The 20,032-nt window shown below is 43.4% G+C and overlaps 1 protein-coding gene across 2 annotated transcripts; it reads right to left on the reverse strand.

Annotated features, from left to right (window-relative positions):
• Window positions 1–1,285: 1,285 nt before the first annotated feature.
• On the reverse strand, window positions 1,286–19,949 carry GARIN1A (golgi associated RAB2 interactor 1A). Of its 2 annotated transcripts, XM_023544602.2 has the most exons (5): window positions 17,461–19,949; window positions 15,352–15,550; window positions 13,947–14,196; window positions 8,495–8,613; window positions 1,286–5,438 (listed from the first exon to the last, which is right to left on the reverse strand). In XM_023544602.2, the coding sequence occupies exons 1-5, from the start codon at window positions 17,624–17,626 to the stop codon at window positions 5,240–5,242; spliced, it is 933 nt and encodes a 310-aa protein (XP_023400370.1). In that variant the 5' UTR covers window positions 17,627–19,949; the 3' UTR covers window positions 1,286–5,239. The 2 variants fall into 2 exon arrangements, with proteins under 2 accessions (XP_023400370.1, XP_023400368.1); XM_023544600.2 differs by lacking the exon at window positions 17,461–19,949 and having other exon boundaries at window positions 15,352–17,404.
• Window positions 19,950–20,032: the final 83 nt, after the last annotated feature.

Consider the following 20,032-nt stretch of genomic DNA (forward strand, 5'->3'; position numbering starts at 1 on the left):
TGCTTGCTGGTTAATCTGCCACTGCTTCTTGCCCTTCTAGATATGGCCCTTGATTGAATGAAGGCAGGAATGGGTATTTCAGAAATTCCTTTCCTTCTTTGTGCCAGACAATGTGCTTAATTGGAGACTTGATGGGGCTATAAAACCAATTTAAAAGAAACCATCTATGACTATTTCTTTGCATTTCCTGTGCACATGGTATGTTTCTGTCACTTCTGCAATTATTAAAATCGACAAGCATGTTTTGTGTGGGCATCATTAAGACTTTTAGTGTTACTTTAATAAAATTTATCCAGATACCCAATGGAGAAATTGAACTGATTTATTCTAAGTCAAGCAGGAATGGGAGAACTGCTCCTTCTCAGAACAGCTCTAGCTTATATTTCTGATTGTTTCAAGTTATAGTTCCTGTAAGTGGCCTCCACCTTAATAACCCTAAATGTTCCCTTTAAATTAGGAAGCATTACCATTCTCGGTGATTGTTTCCTCTTTCGAAGCCATGGCCTTGGATTTCTCGACACTGACCTCATGTGGCTTTTTGATGATTTCTAAATCGATTTTTTCGTGGTGCTAAGAGCTCTTTGGGAACCGTTGGTAGCCCTAGGATGCAGGTCGGAGCCACGTAACTCTACTTATTCCATTTCCCAGAGTCTCTGTTCCCCTAACCTGCCTTCTCATCAACACCAACAGAGTCTTAATTGACCAGCTGCTTATTACTTAAGACTTACAAGGGCAGTTGTGAAACGTTAGTCTCATTTCCATCACATTTTAAATGGGCCCATCTTGGTATTAGTCCTTGAAGACATTTTCTCTTTTCCCTTATCCGAATTTCCTTTTGTTAGCTTTAAAATGCCTTTTATGTTATTTTGGGGGTTATTTCTGCAAGTGTCATGTCCTGGTGAGCCTTAATTGGCACTGGAAAACAATGTTCTGTTTCTTTTCTCTTTGAAATGGTTGTGTTTATTGGCCATTAAAAACTTTAACCATCCTGTATGCGGTACTCTGTTCATCTAAGAAATAGTCTCTGGGAAATCAATTTAGGTGATGAGGCTGTTCTGCAAAGGCTGTAGTTTCTTCCCTTATTTGGGGTGAGGCACCACATGGGCAGCCAAGGCTGGCTATGACAGAAATAGACTTAGTTAACAACTTTTAATTGAGTGTCCAGTAGGAACCAGGGACTTTGCCAGGTCTGGAGGATAAGAAAATGAATAAACACACAGATGGTTGGTATGTTTGTATACACAGCATCCACTTTTCTGGTAATAGCCCCACATCAATTAAACTTCATGGTTATGCGGTGGTAAGCACAGAAAGTGACCAGCTTAAGCCAAAGGGAATTTATTGGAAGACTCTTGGGGGCTCTCGATGCCAGCTGGAGGCTAAGGGAACCAGAGAGGGGAATAGGCAGGAACCGAAGTTCTCAAACTCCGGTAGAAACTGAGTCAACCTGGTGAGAGGCAGGGAAGGTCAGGACATCCCGGTGTCACCCACAGGAATATGGTTCATCCCAGACCATACCTGCTAAAGGCTGAAACACACAGGTACACATTGCCCTTGAGTGGATTGCCTGGAAACTAGGCTGGGCTGAGACTGCAACAAAAGTTCTCACTGATGACAGCAGAGAGAAATGAGCAGGCTGGGGCTGACGCTGGGGGAAGAGGACCAGAGGCTATCGCCCCACTGCTTGCTGGACTTTGAGAAGCACAACATGCCCAAAGCTCCTGCCTCTACTCATATTGTTGTTGTTGTTAACTGCCGTCGAGTAGGCCCCCAACTCATGGCAACTCCATGCACAAGGGGGTCAGACCTTCGTGATACATAGGGTTTTCTTTGACTAATTTTTTGGAAGCAGATCTCTAGCCCTTTCCTCCTAGTTTGTCTTAGTCTGGAAGCTCCACTGACACATGTTCAGCATCATGGCAACGCACAAGCCTCCATGAACAGATAGTTGATGGCTGTGCGTGAGATGCATTGACCGGGAATCCAACCCAGGTCTCCCTCATGGAAGGCGAGAGTTCTACTACTAAACCACCATTTTACATTCCCGCCAATAATTCCAATTTCTCCACATCTCCACTAACCCTTGTTATTTTGCGTTTTTCTGATAATACCCATCCTAGTGGGTGAGAAGGGACAGGAACACTTTAGAGTGAATGGGTACCCAATTAATAATGATAGTTGGAGGACAGGCATGAATTGAGAAGTGTGGTCTGCCTTTGCATTAGTCCAAGTTCACCTTCCAAATCTCCCTCACTATTACCTACAACTCTCAGTTGGATTTTAATATGGCAAAAGGAAGTTTGTTTTGTTTTTATTTTTACTGGAGGCAGTAAGAAACCCACAAACACTAGGCATCCTCTCAGCTCAAATGTGTTATGCAACCCAACAGAGCTGGAATTGCCTGCTCAGCCCACCTGAGTGTGCACAGGGGAAGTCAGTCACGTTCCTTCTTCCCATCCCACAATGTGTCAACTAGAGGAGAGTAGGCCCTCCAGCTCCTAATTGCAGACCGAAAGATTCAACCTCTCCTCAACCTTCGTGTCCTTCCTATGTCTTCAAAATAGGGCGTTGTATTAGTATGAGCTTCCTAGGGCTGCCATAACAAATTACCACAAACTAGGTGGTTTGGGGCAACAGAAATTTATTCTCTCACAGTTCTGGAGGCCAGAAGCCTGAAATCAAGGTGTCAGCAGGGTCATGCTCCCTCTGAAGGTTCCAGGGGAGAATCTGTTCCATGCTTTTGCTTTTAGTTTCTGATGTTGCCAGCAATCCTTGGCGTTCCTTGGCTCGTAGACGAATTACTACAATCTCTGCCTCGGTCATCACATGGTGTTCTCCCTGTGTGTCTCAGTCTGTGTTTCTTCTCCTCCCCTTATAAGGACACCAGTCATATTGGATTAGGGCCTACCCTAATGACCTCATCTTAACTTGATTACACTTGCAAAGACCGTATTTCCAAATAAGGTCACTGTCTTAGTCATCTAGTGCTGCCATAACAGCAATACCACGGTGGATGTCTTTAACAAAGAGAAATTTATTGTCTCACAGTCTAGTAGGTTACAAGTCCAAATTCAGGGTATCAGCTCCAGAGGAAGGCTTTCTTTCTTTGTCGGCTCTGGAGGAAGGTCCTTGTCCTCAATCTTCTCCTAGTCAAAGAGCTTCTCAGGCGCAGGGGCCCTAGGTCCAGAGGACATGCTCTGTTCCTGGTGCTGCTTTCTTGGTGGTATGAGGTCCCCCACTCTCTGCTTGCTTCCTTTTCCTTTTATCTCTTGAGAGATAAAAGGTGTTGCGGGCCACACAGCCCAGGGAAACTTCCTTTACCTTGGATCAGGGAGGTGACCTGAATGAGGGTGGTGTTACAATTCCACCCTAATCCTCTCAACATAAAATTACAATCACAAAATGGAGGACAATCATATAGTACCGGGAATCATGGCCTAACCAAGTTGATACACACATTTTTGGGGGGGACATAATTCAATCCATGACAGCCACATTCACAGGTTCTGGGGATTAGGACTTCAACGTATCTTTTGTGGGGACACAAATCAACCCCTAACGGTATTTTTCCCAAACCCTCCCTAAAACAGGTAAAGTGTCTCTCTGTCTTGCTCTCTCTATTATAACTGATATTAGCATGGTGTCTGGCACCCAACAGGCACTCAATAAAAACTTGTTGAATATTGTGGTGCTCAATACTGGGGGAAGCCAGCACAACCTGTACAAGGCAAGGTTATGGTAGCTCCACAGACACATCCGAACTCCCCGAGGGACTGAATTGCTGGGCTGAGGGCTGTGGGGATCATGGTCTCAGGGAACATCTAGCTCAATTGGCATAACATAGTTTATAAAGAAAATGTTCTACATTCTACTTTGGTGAGTAGTGTCTGGGGTCTTGAAAGCCTATGAGCGGCTATCTAAGACACTCCACTGGTCTCATCCCTTTGGGAGCAAGGAATAATGAAGAAACCTAAAGACACAAGGGAAAGATTAGTCCAAAGGACTAATGGACCACATCTACCACGGCCTCCACCAGACTGAGTCCAGTACAACTAGATGGTGTGCGGCTACCACCACTGACTGTTCTGACAAGGATCACATTAGAGGGTCCTGGACAGAGCTGAAGAAAAATGTAGAACAAAATTCTAACTCAGAAAGAAAGACCAGACTTGCTGGCCTCACAGAGACTGGAGAAACCCTGAGAGTATGGCCCCCGGACAGCCTTTCAGTTCAGTAATGAAGTCATTCCTGAGGTTCACACTTCAACTAAAGATTGGACAGGCCCATAAAACAAAATAAGACTAAAGGGGCACGCCAGCCCAGGGACAGGGACTAGGAGGCAGGAGGAAACAGGAAAGCTGGTAAAAGGGAGCCCACGGTTGAGACGGGAGAGTGTTGACATGCCGTGGGGTTGTTAACTAATGCCATAGAACAATGTGTGTACTGGCTGTTTAATGAGAAACTAGTTTGTTCTATAAACCTTCATCTAAAGTACAAAAAAAAAAATTGTGGTGCTATTTTCCAAGTAAACATTCTCTGTTTGTCTAGAGGCTGCCCAAAGTTCCCATCCCCATCGCCACCCCCAGTACACACAGACACCATGTCTTCCAGTTTGCTTCTGTTAGGCTCTGGGTAGGAACAGTCAAATCAATCAGGACTCCTGGCGGCAGGGTGGTCACTATCTTGCTTAGCAGAAGTCATGTCTTCATTAGCAACCAAAGTTTGTATGACCCATAGTAAGCCTTCATAGCTGCTACACTAATACATGGAGTGGGGAGGTGAAGGTTCTACTTCTTGCTTAAGACAAATAGGGTAACACAAAGGTACCTCCTACTTGGTCTCACTATTTTTGGGCTTATAGCAACCCTGCCTCTGTTTTCTTGGGTACCCTCCCTCCCCTTGGAAACAGGAAAACAGTCCTTCCCACTGGACCGGATTTCTTGGTTTTGTTTGGCTGCTTTGGGGTTTCAATTGAGCACTTTTTTTAAAACTTATTTTCCCAAAGAGTAAGTTCCTTCTCCTAACCGCTCTTCACTCAGCCTCAAACCTCCCTACAGCATAACCTACTACAATGATGGATGGGCTCACTAGGAGGTTTATTGGTAGAAGTACAGAAGCACCTTGTTATAAACACCATCTTGCCTCTCCCAGGTCATTTGGCCCACAATGGGAAAGAGCAATGAAAGACTGTAGCATATGCACTGAAGCCAAGGGAAGGTCACTCTGGTTTAGCTGGGTCTCAGGGTCCCCAGAAGTTCTCTCCTAGGGAACTGGCTACAGGTGCCTCAAAGAAGTGCTCATTCGAGTTCTCTTGTTCCCAGAGGCTGTGGCTCAAGGTGGCTCTCATGGGTATGTTCGAAGTGACTGGAGTCACCACCGGGGAGGGTGTCTTGTCATTGCTGTTGAAATTGTCCATTTCAATGGTCATGTTGGTGTTGCTGTTGGAGCCCGGGGATTTCAGAGTCATTGAAAGCAACAGAAGAAAAATAAAACATTGTTAAAAATGTAATTTAAAAAGCTGTTTTCTAGTCTTTACCATCAGGAGTGCCTTGGATGTGAATATGGAAATGATGGGCAGTGATGATACTTACTTAAAGAACATAAGGTATGATAATTCTAAGATGCCTTGAGAGGAGAAAGCCAAGGAGGAAAGAGGCTGGCTCTGCTGATGTGTATGGAACAGACATCTCTCCAAACCTTAAGCATTGCTTTTATACATTGAGAGCCTAATGAACTATGACTCAAAAGCAAAATCTGAGTCCCCTGGAATCTGCCTGGTACCCATATAACCTGCCAGTCTAAGTAGAAAGAAAACCTTAAACCAGTTCTCTAAAATAATAACAGCTTTAAAAAAAAGTCACAATCACTTAGTGTGTCTAAAAACAAAACAAAATAACAACAACAACAGTGGGGCTAAAAACAAAAAATTCTGATTACAAATGGGACACATGTTTATATTTAAAAGAAAATATCAAAAACACCAAAAAGAAAATATCACTCACACTGTTACTATTCAGAGATAAATGCAGTAAGGGTTTTTTTTTTTTTTAAGTGAAAATAATTTTAGCATATTGAGCTAGAGACTGGCAATATGGCTGAACAATCTAAAAACCTCCTTGCTACAAAACACTTAGGAATGCTGGGTCAAATATAAAAGACGTAATTTCAAATGCATTGCTGAGCTCACAAAAAGCAAAGGAAACTCTGAAGGGCCCAAAATTAAGAGTAACGTAGAGACCATAGAAGTGAGTGTGAGCTGAAGCTGGGGCTGCTCTGAGGGACTTGCCAGTCTTGGTAACCTAGGGCTTGGGTTTTCACAGCCACATGAGAAAGGAGGTAAAGTCTTCAGTCTGAGCTAGGTGGGGAATTGACTGAGATATTTGCATGCATTCAGGACTTCAAAGCTACACCCTCAGTAAAAAAAGTACACCAGAAAGAAATCCATCCAGTGCCACAAGGAAGCTCATCTGTATCTGCCTAGGCCCTGGGTTCTAAGGAGAGTCTCTCTAAAAAATTCTTATCTTTGGGCTTGTCCTCATGGTGGTTTGAGGTCTGAATTTACACATGGTCCTCAAACTCCCAAGCTAAGAAACTAATATAAATAATTTCTCCTGAGCTAGTAACATCCCTGAAGCATTTGACAGAAGCAAACCTAAAATGGTTCTGTGGGGTTACCCACCTCAAATCAGGCTAGCTTGAGTTCCACAGATGAAGACCTGTTTGAAATAAGCTCATGATCAAAAATTACAGCTATAAACAAATACCTACAAGACCCATAAGCATCAGTATCTGTGTGAGAAGAAGCAGATAGAAGCAAAAGAGTAGAATTCAGCCAAATATTATTCCTGAGGAATCTGTTAAAGCAAGAGCTTCAAATAACCAAAATAACTGGATAAACAGCACTATAAGAATTGGTGGTGAGCATTAAACACATCTTTGTGCAGAACTAAAGAGGAGAACTCCTAAATCTACAACAGCCAGCCAATGGAAGTTTGGCAGGCCAACTTGAGAAAAGCAACAGAAACTCTGAGGTGACAGCAAGGGGTTCTTGGAAAAGTCTGAAGGATCTGGGTCAGTGTGTGTTTTATGAACTCTGAAAACCTGCCAGAAACTCCCTGGCAGGACAAAGCCTTACACTAAGGAAAAATCACTGGAAGGGAATTCAAATTGAGCAGGAGAGGGACAATAGAAGCAAAGAGAAGTTGGCAAGGGAAATACAGCTAGGAATCTCAGAAAGTATAAAGCCATAAACACTTTACAAAAACAACGCTAGAGGGACCGCTAGAGCTAAGCTAGAAAAGCTAGCCTGACCCATCCCTTCTTCCCAAAAGTTGAGGGAAACCTAGTTCAGTGAAAATTAGGGTCAGAAAAAGATCACAATCAAATCACGTACAAAGTTTTGTAAGAAAGAAAGAAAATATGGAACATAATAAATTCTTACAATGAAAGCACACAAGGAAGATAATGAAAACTACAACCCGGCATTTCAAAATAGGCTAAAAGAAATTAAGAAAATGATAAAAGATACCAAAGAACAACATAAATTAGAATTTAAAAGATTTATAAATGAAGTGATAGAACTGAGAAAATAATTAGAAGTTGTTAAGAGATCAAAATTTTTACTAAAATGAAGTCTAAACTAGAAAGAACACAAGAGAAAACAAGCACAACACACAATGCCTTACGGGAAGTAGAAGATTAAAAGGACAAGAGTTTAAAAAATACAAAAAAGAGAAAGCGACAGGTAAAGTAGACAGGCAAAGATGATCCAACATACAAATAATAAGAGTATCCAAAGAAGAATTTGACTCGATGGCATACAATGACAACAACAAACAAGAAAAATTCAAAAATTTAATTCAAGAAAAGTATCTTGGACAAAAAAAGAGTTAGAGAGAGGCGTGAAGCCACATGTAAGGGCACGCCATGTACCTGGGAAAAAATGACCAATGCTGAGGCATATACTAGTGAAACTACTGTACTTTAAGGGAAAAAGGAGAGGGAAACAGAAAACTCCTTTAGCTATTCAGGCAAAAAGACCAAGTCACTTATAAACAAACAAACAAAAAAACAAACTCATTGCAGTATAGTCAATTTTGACTCATAGCAACCTTACAGGACAGAGTAGAACTGCCCCATAGGGTTTCCAAGGCTGTAATCTTTACTTAAAGGAATCTTGGTGGTACAGTGGTTAAAGTGCTTGACTGCTGCCGAAAAGTCGCTGGCTCAAAGCCACCAGCCACTCCATGGGAGAAAGATGTGGTGGTCTGCTTCCATAGTGATTTACAGCCTTGGAAATCCTATGAGGCCACTATGAGTTGGAATCGACTTGATGGCAACAGGTTGGTATGGGTAGTATATAGAGGTATTAGTATAAAGGTAACCATTTGTACAAACTTTCCTAAATACAAAAATAAATAGCGGCAACAAAAAAGAAAGGATAAACCATTAAAAAAAAATCTATGCTGTGGGAAGGGGTGCTTATAGTACACACATGGCTGCTGGGAGATGGGACTGTTCTGAGAGGTGCAATGAACTTCCACTGGTCTGTTCTGCTGTCAGCAGCCTGAGGTTTTCACTGGGCTGGGATGATGACAGGAGGCTGTTTTCAGGCTGTATGGAGAAATTCAGAGTCAGGTTACCAGGTTGGCTCACTCACGCTTCTTGGCCTCCCAGGAGCAGAACCTTGAAAGGATTCTTGGGATCACACCTGGGTGTTATGGACTGAATTGCCATCGCCCCCTTCTTCCCCATCCCACCCCCCACCCCATATGCTTTGAATTCCTGGCCGTTGTACCTGTGGATATGATCCTGCCTGGAAATATGGTTTTCTTTGGAAATGGAAGTCCCTGGGTGGGCACAGATGGCTAAGTGCTCAACTACCTGAAAAGTTGGTGGTTTGAACCCAGCCAGAGGTGCCTCAGAAGAAAACCCTAGAAATCTGCTTCTGAAAGGTCATAACCTTGAAAGCCCTATGAAGTACAGTTCTACACTACAACACATGGGGTCTCCATGAGTTGGAATTGACTTGACGGCAACTGATTTTGGTTTTGTACCTGTGGATGTAATCCTGTTTGAAAATAGGGGTTTTCTTTTGCTATGTTAATGAGGTCACACCAGTGTAGGGTGGGTCCTAAACCCAATAACGTCTCAGTTATGCAAAAGACCAGAACAGACTCAGAAACACAGACAAGGAGGAAGATAGACACCATGCGAGGATCATCTACAAGTCAAGGCATGCCAAGGAACCAAGGAACACCCTGGTTTACTGACAAGAAAGGAATCCACATTGCTGAGACCTGATTTGGACTTCTAGCCTCCAGAGCTGTGAGAAAATAAATTTCTGTTCTTTAAAGCCACCCACTTATGATATTTGTGTTACAGCAACACTAGGTAACTAAGACACTGGATTTCATAGCCTAGCCCTGGGAACCTGTTCCTTAAGCATTAAGCCCCAGAATCATCAGACCAAAAACAGGGCCCCTGGCAGGATGACATCCTCTGTGTAACGGGCTGCTGGGGCTACTCTGTCCAGAGTACAAGAGCTGAACATTAAGAATCAGAGCAGCTGAGCTGTGAAATAGTGGTTAATCAATGTATCAGACTTTAAAAGTTGGTTGTAACATAACTAAAACATGTAACTTAAATGAAAGGATGGACATGTTTAGATTTTGAAATCTGAAGGTTTTAGGTAACCCAGTCTATCAAGCTCTTCCTTTCTGTCTTCTACACTGAGCAAGGCCTGGGAAGGCTTTCTATGCATCAAAAAATGCCTTACTTATACACTGCTGGTGGGAATGTAAATTGGTACAACCACTTTGGAAATCCATCTGGCGTTATCTTAAGCAGTTAGAAATAGAACTACCATACAACCCAGAAATCCCACTCCTCGGAATATACCCTAGAGATTCAAGAGCCTTCACACAAACAGACATATGCACACCCATGTTTATTGCAGCTCTGTTTACAATAGCAAAAAGTTGGAAGCAACCAAGGTGTCCATCAACGGATGAATGGGTAAATAAATTGTGGTATATTCACACAATGGAATACTACACATCGATAAAGAACAGTGACGAATCTGTGAAACATTTCATAACATGGAGGAACCTGGAAGGCATTATGCTGAGCGAAATTAGTCAGAGGCAAAAGGTCAAATATTGTATAAGACCACTATTACAAGATCTTGAGAAATAGTAAACCTGAGAAGAACACATACTTTTGTGGTTATGAGGTGGGGAGGGAGGGAGGAAGGGAGAGGGTTTTTTATTGATTAATCAGTAGATAAGAACTGCTTTAGGTGAAGGGAAAGACAACACTCAATACATGGAAGGTCAGCTCAAATGGACTGGACCAAAAGCAAAGAAGTTTCCGGGATAAAATGAATGCTTCAAAGGTCAGCGGAGCAAGGGCGGGGGTCTGGGGAACATGGTTTGCAGGGACTTCTAAGTCAATTGGCAAAATAATTCTATTATGAAATCATTCTGCATCCCACTTTGAAATGTGGCATCTGGGGTCTTAAATGCTAACAAGCGGCCATCTAAGATGCAGCAATTGGTCTCAACCCACCTGGAGCAAAGGAAAATGAAGAACACCAAGGCCACACGACAACTAAGAGCCCAAGAGACAGAAAGGGCCACATGAAGTAGAGACCTACATCATCCTGAGACCAGAAGAACTAGTTGGTGCCTGGCCACAATAGATGACTGCCCTGACAGGGAGCACAGCAGAGGACCCCTGAGGGAGCAGGAGATCAGTGGGATGCAGACCCCAAATTCTCATAAAAAGACCAGACTTAATGGTCTGACTGAGACTAGAGGAATCCCGGTGGCCATGGTCCCCAGACCTTCTGTTGGCACAGGACAGGAACCATCCCCGAAGACAACTCATCAGACATGAAAGGGACTGGTCAGTGGGTGGGAGAGAGACGCTGATGAAGAGTGAGCTAATTATATCAGGTGGACACTTGAGATTGTGTTGGCAACTCTTGTCTGGAGGGGGGGATGGGAGGATAGAGAGAGAGGGAAGCTGGCAAAATTGTCACGAAAGGAGAGACTGAAAGGGCTGACTCAATAGGGGGAGAGCAAGTGGGAGTACGGAGTAAGATGTATGTAAACTTATATGTGACAGACTGATTGGATTTGTAAACGTTCACTTGAAGCTTAATAAAAGTTAAAAAAAAAATGCCTTAGATAAGCTGAAACCCAAACCCATTGCCACTGAGTTGATTCTGACTCATAGCGACCCTATCGGACAGAATAGAACTTCCCCCATTCAGCTCCCGGCAGTAACGTTTACGGAAGCAGACTGCCACATCCTTCTCCCTCGGTGCAGCTGGTGGGTTGGAACCGCCAACTCTTTGGTTAGCAGCCGGGGTACTTAACCGCTGTGCCACCAGGGCTCCTTTAGATAAACTGAAGGCGAAAGCAAATTCTTGGGAAAATGTTTGCAAGAAAATTGCAATAAAGATTTATGCTCTTGATGTACAAGAGCTTTACTTTACAAATCAATTTAGGAAAACCTAAGAATGCCAATAGAAAAATGGTCAAAGAACACAGATAATGCAGAAAGAAATTATATGTAAATATATATGTAACAATGTTCAAATGCATTGGAAATCAAAGAGATGCCACTTCTTACCTATCATAATTAGGACATTTATCAAAAGCTTGTACTACTCAGTTATGGTAAGGATGTAGTTATACAGATACTCATTTTAACAGTCAGAGTACAATGTGGCATGACCTTTACAGCAAGCAATCTGCCAGTATGCATCAAGAGCCTTAAAAATGTTTATGCCTTTTGAACTACTAATTCTATTTCTAAAAATCTGACGCAAGAAAACCATGCTAAATGTGGACAATATATATAAATGCTTGTGTTAGCATTATTTATGATAAGGACAAATTATAAACAACTCTAAATGTCTAATATTAGGGGAATGGTTATGTACATTTTAATTCATTCACGCAATTGCGTAGTATGAGATTTACAAAGAGCTTTTAAAAGACAAAAAAAATGCTTAAAATATAAAGTGGAAAAAGCAGGATTCATAAATGCCTATATACTTAATATCCTCAAATATGCAAATTAAAATTAATTTAAAAAGAGAGGCTGGAAGGCGATATGCCAAAATGTTAAAAGTGATTGCTTCTGCCTGGATGGATGTGGGGCTGATTTTTCTGTGCTTTTCTGATTTTCTTCAGCGAGGGTTATTACTTTAATAGTACTGAAAAAGAAGACAGTAAGAACCTGAAAACAGTTTTTTAAGTGAGCTAAGTACTTCATAACTCTTTTTAAGAGAGCTAAATGAATTTGCTTTTTACTTTGTAGACCTCAGAAGCCCTGGTGGTGTAGTGGTTAAGAGCTACGACTGCTAGTTCGAATCCACCAGGTGCTCCTTGGAGAAACCCTAGGAGGCAGTTCTCTGTCCTCTAGGGTCACTATCGGCCCGACTCAAGGGCAACAGTTTTGTTTGTTTGTTTGTTTGTTTGTTTTGTAGACCTCAGTGTGGTGTGTGCATATCACTGACTTTTTTTTTCTTAGTAATATTTCACTGTGTTTTTGGTACAAGTGTACACAGCAAATTAGATTCCCATTTGACAATTTCTATACAAATTGTTTAGTGACATTAGCTACATTTTTCACAATGTGTCAACATTTCTCTTTAATTGTGTTCTGGTTGTTCCGTTTCCAGGACTCTAGTTTCCATGCCCCTCGTCTTTGCTTTAGAATAATTGTTGACCTTTTGGTCTCTTACAGATGTTTTTTAAAATTATTATTTATTTATTGTGGTTTAGATGAGGCTTACAGAGCAAATTAGTTTCTCATTAAACAATACACGTATTGTTTTCATGACATTTGTTGCCAACCCTATGACATGTCAACACTCTCCCCTTCTCGACCTTGGGTTCCCAATTACCAGCTTTCCTGTCCCTTCCTACCTTATTGTCCTTGCCCCTGAGCTGGTGTGCCCATTTAGTCTCATTTTGTTTTATGGGCCTGTCTAATCTTTGGATGAAGGGTGAACCTCAGGAGTGAATTTGGTACTAAAGTTAAAAGAGCGTCCGGGGGCCATATTCTTGGGGTTTCTACATCTTCTGTCAGACTGGTAAGTCTGGTCTTTTTTAGTGAGTTAGAATTCTGTTCTACATTTTTCCCCAGCTCTGTCTGGGACCTTCTATTGTGATCCCTGTCAGAATAGTTGATGGAGGTAGCTGGGCACCATCTAGTTGTGCTGGACTCAGTCTGGTGGAGACTGTGGTACTTGTGGTCCATTAGTCCTCATATAGATTGTTTTTTAATAGAACACTGTACTCATGGGTAACACCCTTTGTTTTGTGTGCCAATCTATTATTTCACTAAAAGGTGATCTCAGGGGATAGTTTTAAGATTTAAAGAGTATCTCAGGGCGATAATCTCAGGAAGTCCTCTAGTCTCAACTGGTCCACTAAATCTGGACTTTTTAAGAATTTGAGTTCTGTTCCATGTTTTTCTCCCATTCTGTCAGCATCCATCTATTGTGGCCCTGATCAGAACGGTCAGTAGTGGTAGCTGGGCACCATCTAGTTCTTCTGGTCTCAGGGTAGACGAGGCTGTGGTTTGTGTAGGCTATTAGCCTTGTAGGCTAGTTTCTTCTTTGAAACTTTGATTTCCTTCTTTCTCTTTTGCTCCTAACTAGTAGATACCAATAGTTGTATCTTGGATGGCTGCCCGTAAGCTTCTAAGACCCCAGATGCTAATCACCTCACAAGGATGCAGAACATGAACTTTGTGATGCCAGTTGACTGAATTGTCCCCTCAGAATATCACTGACACTTAAAACTAAGAAGTTTGTTCTTCCCCCCCACAGCACTGTACCTTAATACCCATCGGTCTTTACAGTATCATATGACCTCCATTCCCATCGACCGTTTCTCCTAAAGATTATGGAGAGGCCCACTTACTATTGTCTCAGTGGAGCTGCTGGACACCTTGGGCACAAGGCAATGAGTGAATTGGATCCTGGGGTCTTTGGTGGTGATGGACAGGCCTTTCTGCAAAATTCTCACCAAGCGGGTCCAGAACTGAAACACGGCCTCAGGGTGTTTTTCATGGAGCCTCAGGTAGTAGATCTTTTCAGTCACAGTCCTCACCCTCAGGATGCGCTGAAGCCGGTCACAGATCTGTAGCTCCACGTACTTCAGGGGCAGAATCCTGAACACAATTGGGAAATCCATAGCAGAGCCCAGGATTTTAATCAACTCTGTTGGCACCTACCTAGAGCCTGACTCTGCTCACAAGCCTCCCCTCTCTGCTTGGGAGACCCCAAGAAAGAACGCTCACAGGCTGAATTATTATTAATCTGTCTACATCAATAACAATGGCTAATATTTGATGTATAATACCTCACTGAATCCTCACAACAATCCTTTGATGAAGGAAGGATAGGTATTCATTCCATCTCACAGACTGTGAAACTGAGGCTTAGAGAAACTAAGTGATTTGCCCAAGTTTAGATCTCATTAAGTAGAAGCTGGATCTACAGTTTTCTGACTCCATTTCTGGGCTTCCTTCTGTCCTCTCAGGGCTTTTCTGGCAAAGATCACTGTATTGAAAGGGCCAGGAGAAGGATGGACTACCCGCCTCCTTTTCTCCTACCCAGTACCCAGTGCAGCTGAGTTGATTCCGACTCACAGAGACTCTACAGGACGGAGTAGAACTGCCCCATAGAGTTTCCAAGGAGCGCCTGGCGGATTCGAACTGCTGACTTTTTTGTTAGCAGCAGTAGCACTTAACCACTGCACCACCAGGGTTTCCACCTTGTCTCCTAGACCTCCGGTGTTTTTTTTTTTTGTTGTTGTTCTCAATCTCAATACCTTGAAATCCAGTCTGACTTTCACAATCTTCTCCTTCTCTCTGGAAATTCTCTAGACTGTACTGATACAATAAATGTAAACAAAGGAAGCTAAGATCCTTGAAAACTAGGCCCCACCAGACGAGGACTGTGACCTGCAATAGCCCCAGCTCTAAGCACAATGCTGGGTAGATAAAACAAACAAACAAAAAAACCAAACCCACTGCTGTTAAATCAATTCCGACTCATAGCAACACTATGGGACAGAGTAGAACTGCTCCACAGGGTTTCTAAGGAGCAGCTGGTGGATTTGAACCACCCACCACTACGCCACCAGGGCTCCGCTCCGTACATAGTAGATGCTAAATAAATATTTGTTAAATGAATGAATTCTACATAGCGCATACACTAAAGAGCACTGTCCTTCCTTTTTATCTAAAACTCAGCTGCAAAACAATGCACAGACCTGTCAACCACCCCATCCTCTTCCTCCCGGCTTTCAAACCTTTCTTTACCTGCTGAGGGTGATGACTGGGGCATCCCCAGGTTTTCTCCAGGTGGAAAAAGGACCCCGGGGCCAGGTGACCTGGGCCATCAGGAGGACATTGGGGAGTGGCAGGGAGGGCACCGAGGAGGTCACCCCAAGGACCACAGTGGTAGATCCTCCAGAAACATTCATCCATTTCCCGGGCTTAGTGACCTGGAAATCAGCCCCCAGATACACAAGTCAGAGAGAAGAAAAGCCAAGGGTGAAAGGATACAGGTGCTGGGAAGGGGGACTACACTCTGGTGCCAGGTTTGGAGCATCTGCTTCTTGTCCCTGTGTGGCACACTGGGCTGGCCATGACCTATTAGCGATCCTTTCTGTAGGGCTCCCCAAATCGCCTCTAAGCTCACTGGCGACAGGAACCCTGTGCCAGATGTCTTTGTGTCCTCTCTATTACCTAACTGTAAATGGATGCACTAGCAAGAAAGAGCCGAGTGGCATTGAAATTTTATTCCCCCACCCTTGGGGAGAAGCCAGCATCAGTTTCTAATGGCCTGGAAGGAAAGTTGTGCGAAGAAAGTTGCAGACGGGGTGGAGAATGAGGTAAGAGCTGTTGAATGCGAAGGCCCAGATGGCCCTCCTGGAGTAAGATTTGGGAGCTTCCTCCAGGATGAGAGAGGGCCTGGGTCGTCACTGGGCTCTCTTTCTCCACCCCAGGGGCTGTGGCAGGACAGAGAGAGGGGACACAAGGTGCTGGGTACTCAGTCTTGGTTAAGACACCCCTCACTGTCCAGGCTGGCGGAGAAGCACTGGAGCTATGGTCTCTGAGGAACCACAGGGACGAGGGTAAGGAACTTACAGGGGGTGACTCCCTGTTCCCAAGACCAGAGAGCCATCCCCCCAATGTCCTAGACTTTGTGAGGCCATTGGGACCAGTACACGGCCCCTGGTGGGGCTGGGGGCAAGGGAAAGCCCCAGGAATGACTGTAATAGAATGGTCCACAAGTCCAACCAGACGGTGCGTCAAGAAAAGGAAATTTTGAAAAAAATTATATTTCTTAAAGCCCGTATTGTGGAATGAAATGCATATCCACTATAAAACATAGAGAGTCCGACGGTGGTACAAACAGTTAAAGTGCTCATCTGCTCACCAAAACGTTGGAGGTGTGGGTCCATCCAGAGGTGCCTTGGAAGAAAGGCCTAGTGATCTACTTCTTAAAAATTAGCCATTGAAAACCCTACGAAGCACAGTTCTACTCTGACACAATGGGGTCGCCACGAATTGGAGTCAATTCAACAGCACATTTTTTTGTTTTGCAAAAGAGCACAGGTTCAGAAGTTCAAGCAGGACCACTAGAGGGAGGCAGGCAGCACCCTGGTAAGGCTGGATACGTATTAAAATGACCATGTCACACTTTCTGTGGCTCCATGCTTCTCCAGGCCACAAATGCTCACTTCCACCGGTCATGTCATCACTCTTCTGGGTGCTGGAAGAACCTAGGTGTGGCTGATTTACCCAGTGGCCCTGCTGTTACACAAGACTGTTTCCAAACCGTCTCGGAGAGTGGAGGTTGGATTTCAGAGCAGGGATTCAGGTAGCACCCTTCATTCCCTGTAACCATCCTGTTTAGACTAGTCCCAGGAAGGGTGCCTATGGACCCTACCCGGAGAGTAAGATCTGATTTCTTCTTTTACAAGGTATTGTTCTATTCCCTACCTGTACTTTTGGTGCAGGAGTCCCTGGGTAGCGCAATCAATTAAGTACTCAGCTACCAACTGAAAGGTTGGTGGCTTGAACCCACCTACAGGTGCCTCAGAAGAAAGGCCTGGCGATCTCTTTCCAAAAGGTCACAGCCTTGAAAACCCTGTGGAGTGCAGTTCTGCTCTGCACACATGGTGTCACCATGAGTCGGAATTGACTTGATGGCAAGTGGTTTGGGTTTTTTTGGTTTACCTTTGATGCAGGTAGCTCCATGATGCTGTAGACACAGACTGAAGTGACCGTGGGACCGAGACTGTCTGGTTTTCTCTAGCCTTAGTGGCTTCTTTTTCCTCCCCAGGGCTTTCAAAGGCCACACTATCTCTTGCTAACCCCTGGGAATAGGTTTTGGGAAGGGAAGGAGAGCTGGCCCTGAGCTACGCAAGGGTACCTGAATAAAGTTGCTTTCAAACACCATAGAGTCGGAGAACAAGTTGAATTCTGGAGAATGAATCAGTTGACAAAGAAGGCCATTTTCCACCCCAAGTTCCACTCCAGGGCCTGGTTCCCTGACCTCAGGCGGGAGGCCCCTGATCCTACTCATTTGTACTTGGGAAGAATAGGCTGCAGGACATCTCTAGGGCTCCATGTAGACCCAGCCCAACTTCAAGGTGTTGGTGTGACCACTGCTCCCCACCCCTCCACCGCCCAACTCCCTTCCTTACTCATGGGCTGCCCCCTCCCCAGGGAACGGCCTGTGGGCTCACAATGGCTTGAATGACATCAAGGAGTGTGATGCGTAACAAGAGGGAAGGGAAAAAAGAAGAGGAGAGGAGCGATTGATAAGCAGGACTCTCCTCCTCCTTTCCCACTACCTACAAACCAGCAGTCATGGAGCCTACCTCGCTTTTCAAACATGCAACCTTTCCCCAAACGCCAGCAAAATGGCTCCTCTGAGGTTGTGCCAAGATAGCAGGAAGCTGGCCAGAAAGGTAAGGTTCTCTAGGAAGGCTCTTGGGAATCTCACAGATTTTCACCCTCTCCCTTGCGGTAAAGCCTCCCAGAAACACTCTCTCTGGAAGCATGAATTGTTCACCCAAAGCCCGTCCCTGACTTGCCAGAGGAGTTAAGGGCAGGAGAGAGCCATTTATTCCAAATTTCCCTGCCCCATCTCATGATGAGCCCTTTTTATTTATTTTTTTAATACTAGACTGTTTTATTTATTTATTTATTTTAATACTAGACTGTTTTACTTATTTTTTTAATACTAGACTGTTAACAATGAAGAGGCTTGTTCATTTCAGAATAGTGAGAAAAGGAGAAAGTAGTGACACTGTTGTATGCTGGAAACACCTCAAAACAAGTCGTGACAGCCAATTGTTAAAGTTTTAAGAATTTTGTGAGCTAATTAAGTAAATATCTTTATTAAAAACAAAGGTAATAAATATCCCAAACTCATCACTTTCTAACTATTCTTCTGCTCTTGAGGTTATTTGCTTCTATTGTGTCTGCCTAGTAGAAATCGTATTGAATGGACTGCTATGGCACCCCTCTTCCCAGGATACGTTCAGTAACTCCATGTTGGTAGCTAGCTTGAAATCTGCTATGTGGGGAGTTACTTACGCCATGGAAATCAACAAATGTACAGATCAGGACTTGGTTTACTGTTTCATTGACTATCTAAAGTGATGAAGAAAATGTTAATGATACAGCTTCCACTTAAACATGTCTCTAGCTATTATAGTTCCCTGGGTGGTGCAAACAGTTGGCACTCAGCTACTACCTCGAAGTCTGGCAATTTGAATCCACCTAGCGGTGCTGCAGAAGAAAGGCCCGGCAATTTGCTTCCATAAAGATTACAGCCAAGAAAACCCTACAGAGCAGTTCTACTCTGTAACACATGAGGTTACCATGAGTTGGAATCAACCACAACAGGTTTGGGTTTTTCTGTAGCTATTACATATCGGGCACAAAAAATCTGAGGAAATAATTCATCCAATATTTGAAAACTATTATGTGATTTAGCAAAGATGTTGCCCGTGTCATCGATGAACAAATGAAGTTACAACATACGTATTTGTTATTTCACTTTGGTCTTATCAATGTAAATATCAGCCAACATTCACATTGCTCTTCATGTAGCAACTTTTTCGTCAGTTGCAACCATAGGTTGTCTAGAATACTTGAATTTGACAAAAATCAATAAAAACTTCCACTGAGAATCAGCTGATTGTATGAAATTTACAATAAAAAGTATTATATACCCCAGACAGCATTTTAACTCAGTACTGAAGACACTCCTAAGCCTCACCTTCAGCCATAGATTAGACAGATCCATAAAACAAAATGAGACTAAAGGGGCACATCAGTCTAAGGGCAAGGACTAGAAGCCAGGAGGGGACAGGAACCCAAGGTCGAGAAGGGGAGAGTGTTGACATGTCATGGGGTTGGCAACAAATGTCACAAAACAATATGTTTATTAACTATCTAATGAGAAACTAATTTGCTCTGTAAACCCTCATCTAAAGTACAATAAAAAAAAATCTAACAAAAAAGTATTATATGTACACATTGTATGTATAAATGTATTTTCCCTTGCAGAGCTGGTTGCTAAACACTTACTAGTACAACATTGTAGTGACACCAACTCCTCTCCTCCCCCAACTATCTCCTATCCTTGGTACCAGAGCCAGAAACTATCAGTAAGGACCTGTTCTTCAGGTTTCAGGTTTCATGAGGTTGGGGAGGAGTGAGGTGTTTGTTATCCCCCTCAGACTATGGCTGGACAGCTACCAGGCTCCCACCTTGTAACAGGTGTACTTCTCATGGTCCAATTTTTCACATTTTTGTGCTTGCTGATGATCTGTTTCAAATGGTCCCCAAGCATAGTGCTGAAGTGCTGCCTAGTGTTCTTTATAGGAAGAAAGCTGTGATGTGCCTTACAGAGAAAACACCTGTGTTAGATAAGCTTCGTTCAGGCATAAGTTATAGTGCTGTTGACTGTGGGTTC

Source organism: Loxodonta africana, chromosome 8, assembly GCF_030014295.1.
Source record: "Loxodonta africana isolate mLoxAfr1 chromosome 8, mLoxAfr1.hap2, whole genome shotgun sequence".
Classification (NCBI taxonomy): domain Eukaryota; kingdom Metazoa; phylum Chordata; class Mammalia; order Proboscidea; family Elephantidae; genus Loxodonta; species Loxodonta africana.

Coding starts and splice junctions, on each gene's coding strand:
- GARIN1A (XM_023544602.2), bottom strand. CDS start 17,626: ATGAGTAGGATCAGGGGCCTCCCGCCTGAGGTCAGGGAACCAGGCCCT. Junction 14,197..15,351: donor CCAGTCATCACCCTCAGCAG/GTAAAGAAAGGT, acceptor AATTGTGTTCAG/GATTCTGCCCCTGAAGTACG. Junction 5,439..8,494: donor TCCCATCTCCCAGCAGCCAT/GTGTGTACTATA, acceptor GGGCTCCAACAG/CAACACCAACATGACCATTG.